General features: G+C 49.3%; 1 protein-coding gene across 3 annotated transcripts in view; it reads left to right on the forward strand.

Moving 5' to 3' along the window:
• The window catches only part of MAU2 (MAU2 sister chromatid cohesion factor), a 29,293-nt gene extending 25,134 nt beyond the window's left edge, over window positions 1-4,159 (forward strand). For all 3 annotated transcript variants that reach the window (XM_031437715.2, XM_031437716.2, XM_064480063.1), the window contains 2 exons: window positions 749-876; window positions 1,243-4,159. In XM_031437715.2, the coding sequence (XP_031293575.1) occupies window positions 749-876; window positions 1,243-1,317 (203 nt within the window). In that variant the 3' untranslated portion in view covers window positions 1,318-4,159. The remainder of the gene's footprint in view (window positions 1-748; window positions 877-1,242) is intronic.
• The last annotated feature ends 10,260 nt before the right edge of the window (window positions 4,160-14,419 follow it).

The following is a 14,419-nucleotide window of genomic DNA, read 5'->3' on the forward strand; positions in this document are numbered from 1 at the left end:
CTCGCCTCTGCTTCAGACTGAACCTCTGCAGGCCACAGCCCCAGTTCTAGCACATTCTCAGGCTTCTCAGGAGGCCCTGTTTGAGGGCAGTAGGCTCATTCATGTGAGATCAACACAGGGTCTGATTCAGTCTCTCTAGGACCCACAGGGCTGGTCCTTGGCATGTGGGTGAAGACTTGGGCTGTGAGCCCTGGTGCTTGGCCTCAGTTTCCTTCCCATGAATGGAAGGATGCTCTCAGTACAGGGAGAGCACTCAGCAGGTGTCACTGTTGTTACTGCTGCTCCCCCATTTACAGATTGTGAAACTAAAGTCCAGAGACATAACCAGAGCCCTGGAGAGGAGGTAGAGGACAGGTTGCTCACATCTGCAGTCGTCCTGCCTCATAAGTGAGCATTGGGTGCCTTGCTCCCAGCTAGCCCCTGGGCGCCCAAGAGCTAGCCAAGAGATCTCTGGGAGGGCCAGCTTTCACTGCCCCACCAACCCTTGTATCTGCCCCTGTGGGCCTTGCTGCTTATCCACCTCCAAGGAGATATGACACAGGAACATAGGAGGGCACATGTGAGGGCTGCTGGCAAGTAGGCTTTGCTGACCTTGAGACAGGGCTTAGGACAGGTGATGCTCCAGGCACACAGAAACCCACTGGTGGAGCTGGGGTTTGACTTAGAACTCCACCCATACCTGAGGGGAGGGCATGGGTGTGGTGGCAGGCCAAAGCAGGCCCATCCTGTGCGTGTATCCCACCCTCAGACCTGAACAAGGCCTGTGGGAATGCCATGGATGCCCATGAAGCCGCCCAGATGCACCAGAACTTCTCGCAGCAGTTGCTCCAGGACCACATCGAGGCCTGCAGCCTCCCTGAGCACAACCTTATCACGGTATGGGCATGGGGTGAGGGATATGAAATGGGGGTGCTGGTTGGCTCCTCGGGGCTAGCTCACCTGGCCTGTAGCCCGGGGGGCACGCTGCTGAGGCGGGAAGTACACACTTGGCGACCATCTCCTTGCATCTCTCCAACAATTCCTAACTTAGCCTGGCCTCAGGAGCCCCCTTGGATGGGCAAAATGGCACCACATGATTCAGGCTGCTTCCTGGGGTCTCATCTGACTTGAGTGTGGAAGACAGAGGGCCCTGGCTGGTGACCAGCCCAAGGAGGGCAGTATTCCAGGTGCAGACATGCAGCCCAGCGTACCCCTGCTCCTCTCTAGGAAGGACCTCACCTGTGTGTCCTCTCCCTCCTGCAGTGGACAGACGGCCCGCCCCCTGTGCAGTTCCAAGCTCAGAATGGACCCAACACCAGCCTGGCCAGCCTCCTGTGAGGCCCCTGGAGGCCACTCAGCTTCTCGGGGCCTCCGTGGGACCTGGTGTGTCCCTGACTTCCACCCAGACAGCAGTTGAGCTTTCCTTGGAGGCGTGCTGGCGTGACCATCCCCAGGCTTCTTTCCTGACTGTCTCCAGAGCTTCCAAGTCCCTGGGGAGTGCGGAGGGCTGATTCCTGTCCTCCCAGGAAGGGCCTGCTGGCCATTCTTGCCACGTACCAGGATCCAAGGCCTGCAGGTAGGATGTTGGAGTCGACTTTGCAGAACCATCCTTCAGAGTGGACTTGAACTGCCCATCCTGCTTTTACATCTGAGTCATCTTCGAGGGAGTGTTTCTGGGTGGGGACTGGGGTGCCAGCCACTGGCCAGGTCCTGATCCTGCGTGCCGAGACAGTTGGTGCCCCCAGGGTATCACCACAACTTCCATCGCCTAGACCTCTATGCTGGGCTAGAGTGTTTGCTCATGGCAGCTTACAGTGCCTAAAGGCAAGACACCAGTTTCTGTCCCAAAATTAGAGGGAAGAAGAAATTGCGCAAAAAATGCGTGTCTCACAACAGTGCTTTTCCCAGCTTGCCTTTCTCTCCAGTGTCCATCCTTCTGAGAGCTGGGGCCTCTGGTTAAGGGCTCTGGGGGACCCAGGAACTTGGCTTCCAAACATCTGCACCTTGACTGGATTCACTGTCCAGCCATGGGGGTGCACGTGCTTGTATGGGGTGTGCATGTGTGTGCGTGCATGTGTGTGCGTGCGTGTGTATGTGTGAGGTAATTCACAGAGCTGGAGCCTGTGTTTGCACCAGCTGCCTTCCCCTGTCAGTGTCCATAATGTGGGGCAGGAAGCAGGGGAGAAGGAGAGGACCTTCCTTAGCCCAACTCAGGGTGCCAGATCAAAGAGGCTTGCTTTCTGTCAGCTCTGCAGCCTCCTTTGCAGAACATTTGCAGATGCCTGAAGCTCCGCCAGCCTGCAGGCAGCAGCTTCCTTGGCCCCCTGCCCTGCTTTCAGGGAGAAGGAGGAGGAGACCTCCCTGCCCTGGTCTCAGGGCAGCATTGAAACCTCTTCTTAAGCTGGACCCCAGGAGGCTCTGCCAGGCCCAGTCAGTGGTTCTTGGTTCTGTATTCCTCTTGGATATTTGAGGAGGGATCCCAGGTGATGGTGGCATTGGAGGCAGTCAAGGCACCCTTTAGCTTCTGGCTCCTGGGAGCATCTCCCCGCTGAGGGATGGTGAGTGGTTTTGCTAGTCAGGGCTGTTTGTTGGTTCAAGTCTTGTTACCCAGCACTGTGAGGGCTGCCTCTCGAAGCCTGTGTCTGTGACGGAAGGAATGTTGGGATCGCTCAGGTCAGCTGCTTGGGCCCTGAGGCCTGGGTGTGCCTTAGCCACAGGCAGGGCTGTCAGCAGGCCTCCCTGCCCTGGGCCACTGCCCTCACCAGGCCTGCATCGGGGCTATGCTACTCACTTGGGGGCCAGCAACAGGCACACAAGTGAACCACCAGTTGAAGGGACAGCTGGCTGAGTCTAGTCCTAAGGGGACTTGTCCCCTCTGTGTCATCCTGGGTCACCCAAAAGAGCCTGGCACTGTCCCATCTCCATGCGGCTGCCCCCTCGATGACACCCCTGGGCCTTTGAGGCCTGCAAAGGAGGGTGTGACACCTGACTACAAGCTGTCCCCATCCTGTCTTCCTCCCCGCTCGAGGGTGCCCCTCAGGTCCTCTCCTCCACCCAAGGGACAGAGCCCCGGTCTCACTACAACTGCATCTGCAGGCCCAGACCCCACACTGTCCGACCTCTTCCGACCCACATTTCTTCGATCACGCTTTACATCATGTTTGTCTCTGCGTATTTATTTAAGCCTTTCTTTGCTTTTAGGGCATTTTGTACGTAGAGCTGTTGACATTAAGAACCTCAAAACTTAACGTCTGTCCTGATGTTGAAGTGCTTTCAGTGACCACTCTGTTATCTATGTATATGTAAAGTTAAGGATAAGTTCTTAAGTTTACAGTTAAAAATTCAGTACTCAATATTTAATATTCCACTCTAGATTTATGGCAGCCAAACCGCGTGTATGGGCATGTGTGCATGTGTGAGCTTTGAACCTCCCCTTCGCTGCAGCACCTTTCAATTACATAAAGCTATCATAAATACCTTCCTGTGAGTCCAAATTCAGTGCCTCACAGTTTCTCAATCGTAAGAATTGAAGACAGGCAGCAAGCAAGCCCCCAAGGAGACATTACACCTAATGCTATATAGCTAAGTGTTAAGAAGAAAACATAAATAAAAGCTCCAGATCCTTCAGCATACAGGGTTGTGAGGGAGTAGCAGAAAGATTCCTGTTGGCAGGTAAATTACTGAAAGCTGGGTCAGACCCCTTGTGTGCTTCTCCCACTTCCTCTTATCAGCAGTGGTGGCCCTCAGGGCCTCTGGGTCTGGGAACACTGATCCAGGAGGCACCTGACACATAGCTGCCTCCCCCCAGTTGGGTCACCACAGTCACCGATGGGAGAGGCAAGGGTCCTTTCCCTGGGGTAAGCACTCCCCATCCCGCTAACTGGGAACACAGGCAGGGAAATCAGAAAGGGCTGCCTGGCACAGTAGGTAAATACGTTGATTGCGTTGTCTTTGTTTATCCTTAAAAGAATTTTAAGTATGTTTGGCATAATGTCTTTTAATGCATTTGTTGTAATATCTTCTATTTTTAGCAGCCTGTAACTTCAGCTGGTGCTTTTAATCAGGAAAAAAAATGTAAATATAAAACCTTGTTTAAAAGATACAACCATAGAACATAGCTTCTCGTTTGTAGATTTCTTTTGCTATATATTCAGAGTAAAATAACTTGCAGGAGCCATCACTCACGGTGTCTTTGTTGTGCTGTCTACCCCTCACATGTGCTGCCCCAGGGACTCTGACCTTCCCCACCCACCCAGCAGGGCCGCAGGGACTTCTGCTCTAACCTACAGGGTGTGAGGATACAGAGCCCCCCTATGCTGGACTGCCCGACCTGATGGAAACCTGAATCTTCTTCCTCTCTGATGGTGATATGCCTCAGTCCAGCCCTGCCTAGAGGGGAGGGAACCCTGAGACATTGCACACAGGCCCACGGCGTTGTCTCTTCCTGGTGCTTGCCAGACAGTCTTCCTCACGCGCCTGGTGTCCTAGTCCCTGTATTGTTAGAAAACACGTGGGCCAGCATTCATGTGGGTTTTTTTCAGTTTTGTTTTTGCTTTTTCCTTTTTGAAGTGAAAGTCACGTAATGTAAAATTAACATTTAATATTTATAATTTAGTGGCATTAAATACATTCACCATGTACAACCAGCACTTCTGTCTAGTTCCAGAGCGTTTTCATCACCCCAAAAGGAGACCCTATCTCCATTAGTAGTCACTCCCCATTCCCCTCCTCCAGTGCTCCCCGCCTCCCCACACACACTAACCTACTTTCTGTTTCTATGGATGTGACTGTTCTGGGCATTTCATATAAATGGAATCACGTAACATGTCATTTTGTGTTTGGCTTCTTTCACTGAGGCTAACATCTTTTCCATATTGTAGCTTGTGTTTTTCCACGTTTAGCTCCTATCAGTTCTTCATTCCTTTTTTGTGGCAAAATAATGTTCTGTTGGATGATGGATGGACCACATTTATCCATTCATCCATTGATGGGCTCTGTGTTGCTTCCCCCTTGTGGTTATTGTGAGTAGTGCTGCTGTGAGTGTGCATGTACATTTTTGTTTGTTTGTTTGAATGCGTGTTTTCATTTCTCTTGGGTTGTGCCCTGCTATTAATGTGCATGGATGGTGCCAGGCTGCTGCCCATGTTGCATCAAAAGCCTCATGTTGCTCTTGTTCCTGTGCCCCAAGATGACGTCTAGGTGGCCTTGACTGCTCCCTTCCAGGGGCACATCAGAGGACTCCTTTGGGCCAGGGTCCCAGGTCAGAACTGTGGGCCACTGGATGTGAGAGTGATTTGACACAGCCCTGACTGAAATGATCCCCAGCATAGTGACATGGTGCACAGAAGCTCTTGGGGTCTGCAAAACACACTTGGAAAGCAGGTGACAGGAACTCAGCCAAGAAGTGTCCACAGGGCTGAGGGAAGGACAGGAACAGGCTTCACAGAGGATAGCAGGTGGCCAGGGCAGCTGGCCTGAGCATCAAATGGCTGGGGAAGGGGTCACTACTAGTCTTAGACACACAGCCCCAATCCTCAGAAATCCTGCAGGTCACTCTGCCCATTCCTAGCCGTTTTGCCATCTGTCTGAGCCCCAGTCATGTCTCCCACCTAAATGCTGCCCAACCTCCTCCCTGAATGGTCTCAGAATGTTCTGTGGTCATTCCCAGCTGTCCCCCTGCCAGGGGCACTCTCCCTGTGGCTACTGGGTAACACTGGGGAATGTCCTGGTCCAGGCCTACCACATAGTGGGTGGGTCCATAGGGCAGCCCAGATGAAAGTGTGCATGGCCCAACTCCAGACAGGTTCAGCAGATGCCATCGTGAACTCCCGCCCACAATGACTGCAAGTGTCAGCATGCCCAGTCACTGTGGCTGGGTCCCCTCCCCCCCCAGAAATACCAACAAGTCCCTGACATCCTGCAGGGAATCCTGACCTTACCCCCACAAGCTGATGGGGGCCTGGGAGTTTAAAATATTCCTGATGTGTATTGGCTTCCCTCCTTGGCCTCCTTGAGCTCTTTGGATTTACATTTCCCCACAAAGAAAGCTATTTAGGGAGAGTCCTACCATGTTCCAGTGTGTCCAGCACTTAACATCGTCCTTGATTTGAACCACGCCATCTTCTTCCCCCAGTACAATCCCAGTCAGCTCAGAGCTGCCAACTGGAGACTAACCCCTGCTGGGGTCAGAGTAAGGCGGGGCCCCCACCCCACTGGGGACAAGGGGCGGAGGCTGGGTGGGCGAGGGAGTTAGACCCTGAGGGCCATGGGGGCCCCCTCCCCAACGCTCTAGGAAGGGCTGCTGCTCATTCCCAGAGGGTTGGGGAGGGGAGGAGGGATTGCTGACAAGTTAAAAGTTTATCTCACCACAAATTCATACTCATGTGATGAGATTACACTGCGATTGGTTGGGAAAAGAAGAAAAGATTCATTTCTATGTGAAGTTTATTTTCTTGGTACTTTGATATTTTTGATACTTGTTTTGCAAAGACTCAAAAATAAAGGGACTATTGCAGTGATGCTTTATGAAAAATACAATAATCTCAATGCATTAGAGCTGTGACAACAAATGTAATTTTTAAAATCACGACATTCTTATACTAAATTAGGAGTTTGTGGAAGACAGATCAGCATTTGTTTGTCCCATTCCTATCTGTATACAGAAAAGCTCTCTGAAACAGATCCCTAGAGATGGTCCACTTTGTCAGCGTGTGTTTGTTTAGCTCTGAGTGTCACTTCTAACCACGATTCTGAACATCTAGTGTCTATGCAACTTGGAGTTCAGGCTCCATCTGCAGTTAGGCTTGCTCTGTCCAGAGCAACGGTCTGTGTGGCCCTGAAGGATGTCTCACTACTACAGGGTTCAAAGGGTTAAGTACAAACTGCTCAGAAGTAACGTCGTGAACCGGAAGTGTATCTACCACTCTGTCATCTACGTGTGTCACCAGCTGCAGCTGCTGGCCCGGCCCCTCCATCTTCAGCCACCAGGGGGCGTGGGCACCCTGGGCAGTGTCCCCACTTGGCAGGACAAGCAGGCTAGGAAGGCTGGGCTGGATGTTGCCAGACTCCAATGTAGCCTGGCTCTGTCCTCATCTGCAAGGATGTGGACTGACCTTTACCTCAAGGCCTCTCAGTTCCCCTCCTGTAACATGCTGATCTCTGTGTTTCTCCAAGTGTCAGGCCTACACCATTCCCTCATTTACTCGCCAAACATTTATTTGGCACCTACTGGGTGCTGGGGACACAGCAGGAAGCACACCAGACAAAGTCCCTGCCCTCAGGGAGTGGACATTCTATAGGGAGCTCTATGATGGACCTCAAATGAGCAAGTGCTGGTCTGCCTGTGAGAGGAGTAGCACACTGTAGGATGGAACAACCAGGAGACAGGTTGGGGGCTCTGTGACAGGACAGAGGGGAGACCTCCCTCAGCCAAACCAGTGGGAGCTGGATGATACTTCCAGCTTCTGCTACACAGCCACTAAGACCATGGGGAGGAAATCGGCCAGCCCTCAAGTCTGGCCAGTCCAGATAAGATGCTGGGTGTGCATTAGGACTGCCTGTGGCGTTCCAGAAGGCAGGGGCTGCCGCCCGTGCCCGCTGCCATCTCAAACACAGCTGATGCCTGGGTCATGTCCAAGAGGACATTGATCGATATAGGCAAAGTGACTGAGGCCCCTTGTCCAGGCGAGGGTTCGAATCCCTGGGTCCCCTCAGGTTCTTCTCCCCTCTAAACTAGGCCCACATCCTGGAACCCAACTCAAGGGTGGAGGTGGTGCAGATATGGCTGAATCTGAGGCAGGGGTGTGGGTCAGAGGGTGACAGTGACAGAGATGTGGTCTCTAACCCCCATGAATAACATGGACTCCAACAGTAGGTGACCAATAGCCAGAGCGCCCCTGACACTACCAGGAACTAACCAGAGTAGATGCCTCAGAGCTGGGTCCCCAAAATGAGTACTGTACCCCTAACACCCTGCCCAGTGGCCACCGTGCTGTTTCTGGAGACACCCCCTCCCCAAGAAAAGGGACCTCATCTCTCCAAGAAGTTCTTCCTGCCTGCGGAAAATTCCTCTGTCTTCTGGCATCAACAGAAGGAAGTCCCAGCAGGGCCACACCCAAATCCCTCTTTCATAGGATCTGTTTCTCTCTTAGCATCTAGTTTTCCTGAGACCTAAAACTTTGACTTAAGGAGATTATTTTTCAGGGATTATTTACCCCTCCCTGGCTGTGTTCTGGAATAGCCACAGGTCATGCCCGGGGTTGCCCTGGTTGTGGGACACCCTTGTACCTTGTCTGCAGGGTACAGGGCCAGGTGGGCTTTGCACAGAGACAGACCCCATGGCAGCGTCAACTCAGTCCCCAAGATAAGATGAGGAGCCCATGGCCACATCATCTCTCTCTGGATTCTTCCAACCTTCAAAACTTCACCTCCTCATTACTCACAGCCACACCCTTGGTGAGAATGATGGGTGAGTGCTAAGCATGCTCCCCTCTCCTCATAGTTCTCATGAAAAAGGCCAGAACCTATATCTGGCCACAAGAAACCTCCCCACACAACAGGATACATGTTAGTGATGCAAGGGACACCAAAGGCATTTTGATCGATGCCATGTAGGCATCTGACAAGCGTTGGGGCACCCAAAGGAATCACCAGTTCAAGGTCACAATTTGGGACCAAGGTAGATTTTTTTAAGCCAATTAATCTCTTTCCCAAGCCACACCAGACTCTGACCTTCATGTCTAACCAATTCCTCTGAAGGTACTAGGTTGTACTGTCTCCCTCTTCCAGATCTCTTGTCTATGTTTCGGCAACAATCCAGGAGAAAATTCTCATAAAGAGGGCCAGGGCCTCGGTGAGCAGATGTGTTAGAGGCCGAGCAGCAGCAGGAAGAGCCTGGCCTGGTCTGGGTGGAAGCCAAAGGCAGCGAGCCCTGATGGCTGCTTCCCCGCAGATTGGTCTGGAGGCCTTAATATGGAGGCAGGAAGCAACTGGGCAGTGACAAGGAAACTTCCCTCACAAAGGCACACAAGTGACCCACGGGGCACGGCCCATGACTGCCCAGAGCTCCCTGGGGACTCCTGAATTCCACTTAAGACAGCAGACAGGACGCCGCCTGTTCTGCCACTGGAGTTTAACAACCACGAAGGTGCAGTGAGTGTCTGTGGTCTTTGAGATTCAGGCTGGCTCTGCCAAGAGACCGGCTTGGCTCTCGCCTTGCTGTTGAGCTTGCTCAAGTCATAAGCTCTTTGCATGCTCCTCATCTGGGAAATGTTGAAGATGGACTAGCTGATTTCTGAACTTCCTCTGGGTCAGACAGTCCTTAACATTGTATTATGTACAAGAAGAGGGGACCCAAGGGGGAGAAATGAGCAGGCATTCAGAAAAGGCAGATGATCCAGGCATTTATTGTTTAAACATAGTCTGCCGTGTATATATTAAATGTATTTGTCTACTATGTGTGTGTTGAAGAACATTGTTCTATCCTCTGAGAATGTGTTATCTAGTAGAGAAAGAAAGAGAAAAAGAGAGAGAGAGAGAGAGAGAAAGAAAGAAAGAAAGAAAGAAAGAAAGAAAGAAGAAAGAAAGAAAGAAAGAAAGGGGACGGAAGAAAGAAAGGCAAGCCAGCCTACCCACGTTGTGTGGTCACTTAATACAAAATGCACAAAAACGAGGATTACAAACAGAAAATGTTAGTTACCAACATGCTCGTAGCCCTAGCTGGTAGAAAGGCTCTACAGGAGTCTGAGATTTTGTTCAGAATTGGAATTCAGACCTAGGTTCTGGTTTTATTTATTGGTGACTCTAGCTGAATAAAAAACCCTGAGCCTCAATCATCTCCCCACCAAAACAGAGCAATGTACCTTGACCTCACACAACTACTGAAAGAGGGCGATGCAGTAAGGGAGGAAGAAGCTGGCTTAGACAAGGGCAACGTGCTGAGCCGAACCAGCCCCATTCAAACCATGAACCATGTTCTACCAAATAAGAGTTCGCCAGGATATTAATGGGTGTTCTTAGAAAAAGGAAATAGCATGTGCTCAAGAGGGGTTGGAATATACCATAACAACATGTATTCTTAATATTAACAATTTAGTGAAATCTTCTTGTTGAAAAAAAATTTTTAAAGGGAAATTCTTTACAGAATCCCTACTGATATCTTGAATCATTCTGATGTCCAGTGGAATTCAGTGTGGGAAATTTTGCAGTAATCAGCGTAAGGTATCATTCCTGAAGGAAGCGTCCCAGGAAGAAACTGTAGTGAAGGGAGGGGCAATGAGAGGGCTTCAAATGGCAAGCCAAGATTCAGCCTTTATCTAGTTAATTTTTTTTTCTTTCTGATTACAAAAGCAACACAATACAGCCTCCCTAAAAATCAAAGTTTTTTGAGTAGGAGTGGTACATGTCCGATAGTTTGCACATAATAGTCCAGGTATGGGTGGTAACAAGAAATTGAAAAGAGTAGATAGAAAAGTGAGGGGACACCTCACAACATTTAGCAACTAAGTTTGAGCTTGGAGAGTGACGTTAAAAAACCTCTAAAGATTTAAGCGCTTTCTGTCTAGAACACTGGGAAAGTGGCACTGGTGCAGAAAAGAGAATGACAAAGGCCAGGTAGTTTAAAGAATGGGAGATGGGTCAAAGAGAGAGATACCAACCTTGGTGTGATATTTGGTTGGGTTTGAGTCACATCTTCATGGTACTATCTGGAGGCAAAGGACACCCTAGACAGGAACTTGGGCAGAATGGGAATACAGATCTGGGAGTTCTTACAGAGTCCCACTCCACCAAGGGACTTATTCTCTGAAGAAACAGAGAGGGCAAAGAGTTGCAAGAGATGAACAGCCTGGAAGAATTTCCAGGTAGAAGTTGCATGGAGACTGAACAGGAGACCAGAAGAGTCAAGTTCCCCAGGAGCCAATGAAAGACATTTCAACGGAGGAGGGAGTATCTTTTAGATGCTGCAGGTTGGAGAAAATGCACACCAAGAAGAGTTCCTAGAAGGGGGATCATTAAGTTCTCAGTAACTTGAGAGAGATTTTAGTGGTAGGATTAGACACCAGCCTGACAAGAGGAGAGAATGGTGAGGGAACGAAAGCAATGGGCTCCAACCACAGGCATGATACACATGCCACTTGGAATCACTTCAGTCCCTGGGCACAGAAAGGCACAGAAAGGTTGAGGGAAGGGTGTGAAATGCAGCAGGATGAAAGCCCTGACCTGGGTTTCAGGCTCAGATGTAAGTGCGTGTTTGGGATGCTAAAAGCCTTCAGATCCAACAGAATCTCATGGTGAATTCTCCACGGGCAACAGTGAGTCTCCATTCGACTTCTCCTTTCTGCATATAGTGGCCACACGTGTCTAAGATGAAGTCTCTCCTATCAGAAATGCTTTTCTTCCTAGATGGGGAAGTCACCATTTTGGCTTAGAGATCTTCTAGGCTGCAGGCATGTAGGTATACACTACATTTTTTTTTTGCCTCAGAAAAGGGTTATCACTAATTCCACTTAATTGTGTCAATAAGAACCAGGTAAGATCTGTTACTAGAGTCCAGGTTTTTGACCTAAAGATCTATTAAAAAAAAAAAAAGTGAAAGGATGCCTGAATTCCAACTGGACTCTATACTAGATTGTCTAGTCAACCAGTACCACTAAAGCTACACTCAGTTCACATATGTGAACCTCACAGTGCTTTATTGTGTGTACCTGAGTGGCTACTGTCATTGAGTGACACTAGAGGGCTTTAATATCTGCACTTAGTACCCTTCCCACTGGTATCAACCAGCTGTCATTCTTCTTTGTCAGTGGGCACTCTTCCTTGTCCAAGGCCACAACACCAAGAGAAGGTCTCTGCAGGCTGGCACCCACCAAGTCCTCATTTTTCTAACTACCACTGAGGCCCTGCCTTCTTGCCGCCTGTGCATTCACCTGGCTCAGTTTCCATTTCCCTATTTGGATGTGAATGTCACTTAGCCAGTTTGCCCACATGATTTCCCAGACCCAGGAAGGGACACGCCTTGATGCTGAGAGATACAATCACTGCTACCACCATGGAAAGGAAAGCCCATCCTTGGTATGGGTCACATGCTTTTCTTTTCTTTTTTATGTCAGAAGCTGTGCTCATGTCATCCATTTTGGTGGGGCATTTCTCTCTCTCTGACGAATGCTCATTTGCCTTTGATTCTTTGAGGATACAATTTTCCAGCCAAATGGGACTCTTGTTTATGCTTAGGATTCCAGACTTCAGGGACATCCCTTAATCCAACATCTCTGCCTCCAGGCAATGCCTTTTTCCAGAGAATCTGAGAAATTCTGTACATTCTTAAAATAAAAAGGTGAGATGTAATTATAGGTCCTGACATTTCCAGGGAATGATCTGGAAATTACATAGAGTAGTTCTGAAATAACCTCACTTCATTTGCAATTTCCCTTTGATAAAGTTAATTTAGGTGGTCTTGACCCTGGTCAGCGCCCCCACTTGCCCTTTTCTCTTGTGTTTGGGGACTCTATTAGAGCTATGTCTAGAACCTTCTCACAGCTTACTTAAGAGAGAGAGAAGGCTCAGGGAATTTGGAGTTCTTACATGACTCTGCTTTGCACAAGGACTCAAGGGCACAGGGCTCCCTCCTTCTCAACTTTCTACACATAGGCCCACAGTGAGATTAAGTCCATGCAAGTTTAGGATCCAGCCATAAAGTAGTAGTGGGATGTGAACAAGTCACAGTTGCCCTCTGGGGCCTCTCAGTTTCTCATGTGTAAAATGAAGTGGTTGGACAATGAGCTGCTCTTTCTTTCTGGTTCAGTTCAGAAAGCTAAAAGCACTGAGGGATTACTTAAATGATAAGGCTGGATTCTTGCTCTTGGAAAGTATCTTGATTAGTGCCTGGAATGAAACAAAAAGCTCTTGAGCCCTACTGCGCACGCACCAGGTACCATTCAAGGAAATTTGAGCTCACAATTCTTAGTGCAACTTTTAGAGACAGGTGTTCTCATTTCTGATATGGCTAAGGAAAGTAACTGGCCTAGCTAGGCAGTGGCAGATGTGGGTTTGACCCCAGTTCTGCTAGTCACTAAAGTCCAAGTGTTTATTGTCCACCCAGACCATCTTAGATACTTGCAGAATGTGATAAGTGCTACAACAGACATGCAAACAAGGCACTCTGGGAACATGGTGTCTTCATGTTTCCAGTGGCTTCCTTCCCTAGCCAAGGACTCAGTCTTGCTGCTTGTGTCCTGGCTGAGCTTATTCAGGGAGTCAGGCATCACACAGCTCTCTGCCAACCTCCCATCACTCTGATGCTCAAAATAGAATTTATTTTTTACTTTTCTTCCAGGAATGTCAGCCCACTTGTAACAATAACAATAATCCTTTCTACACGGGTACACTGCTTCAAGGTTTACAAAGCACTTTTGCATCCATTATCTCATTTAATCACTCCCTCCTCTACATTCCTACAACATATTCTTGGTATCTCTGAGATATTGGTATTATAACAATCTGCCTTGTCTAATAGGCCTATTGTCCTTTATTGTGTTCATCTTGGCTCACAAGTTCGATCCCATGCTTCTATGCACAAAGTAGGGGCAATAAAAGTTCGCCATATTGAATCCTCAATGTGTGGATCCTTCTCATCGCTGCATTCATTCCCCCTGTGATTCAATGGATGTTTGTTTGCCTATGAAGGGCATGACTGGGTTCTTTGGGGGTAAATTAGGAGAGGAGAGGAGAGGAGTACAGACCAGCTGGAGGAAGACAGAAGTGAAGGCCTCCGACACCTGGTAGGCCATGGTGCATACTACAGCAGAGTCTGGAGTGACTATTTAGTTTTGTCTAGGGTAGGTGGTAAGCAAGAATGCTTCTTGGAAGGGCCACGCTCAGCAGAGATGGAAGGTGGGGGTGAAAAGACTGACAGGAGACAGAATTTGGAAGGGCCACAGATTTGATCCTTGGGAAAGAGTAGGTAGCTGTTGGAAAATTATCCTAAAAAAAAAAAATAAAGGGAAGGAGGTCTAAATGGGTAACTTTTCTAGGGCAGAGGAGTCAAATGCTTGCAGTTCTTAGGAAAAGAGGAACTCCTGCAACACTCAATTAACGCTTAGAAAAAGCGCAGGGAGCACAATTGTCTGGCAATTCTTTAGTAAAAAGGGTGAGGGGCCATCAGTCTCCTGCAATTCCTCTCTGTAGAGAGGAGTGCTTTAAGTTCCAAATTTCTTCTATGGTCGGAGGAGGGACAAGTTAGGAATTTTCCAAGTTTTCTTCAGAAATGAAGGCCGGGGGTATGCAGCCCCTACTGCCCTTCAGGGGAGGGAGCCGCCCAGTGACCCCCACCAGTGCTCAGAAAAGAGGTATGTTCCCCTAAAGACTTCCAGGAAAAGCAGCGGGCCCTGAATTCCCCAAATTCTCCTTAGCAAAGGGGACAGGGGTCGGAATCCCGACAAGTTTT

Source organism: Camelus dromedarius, chromosome 27 (assembly GCF_036321535.1).
Source record: "Camelus dromedarius isolate mCamDro1 chromosome 27, mCamDro1.pat, whole genome shotgun sequence".
In the NCBI taxonomy this organism is placed as follows: domain Eukaryota; kingdom Metazoa; phylum Chordata; class Mammalia; order Artiodactyla; family Camelidae; genus Camelus; species Camelus dromedarius.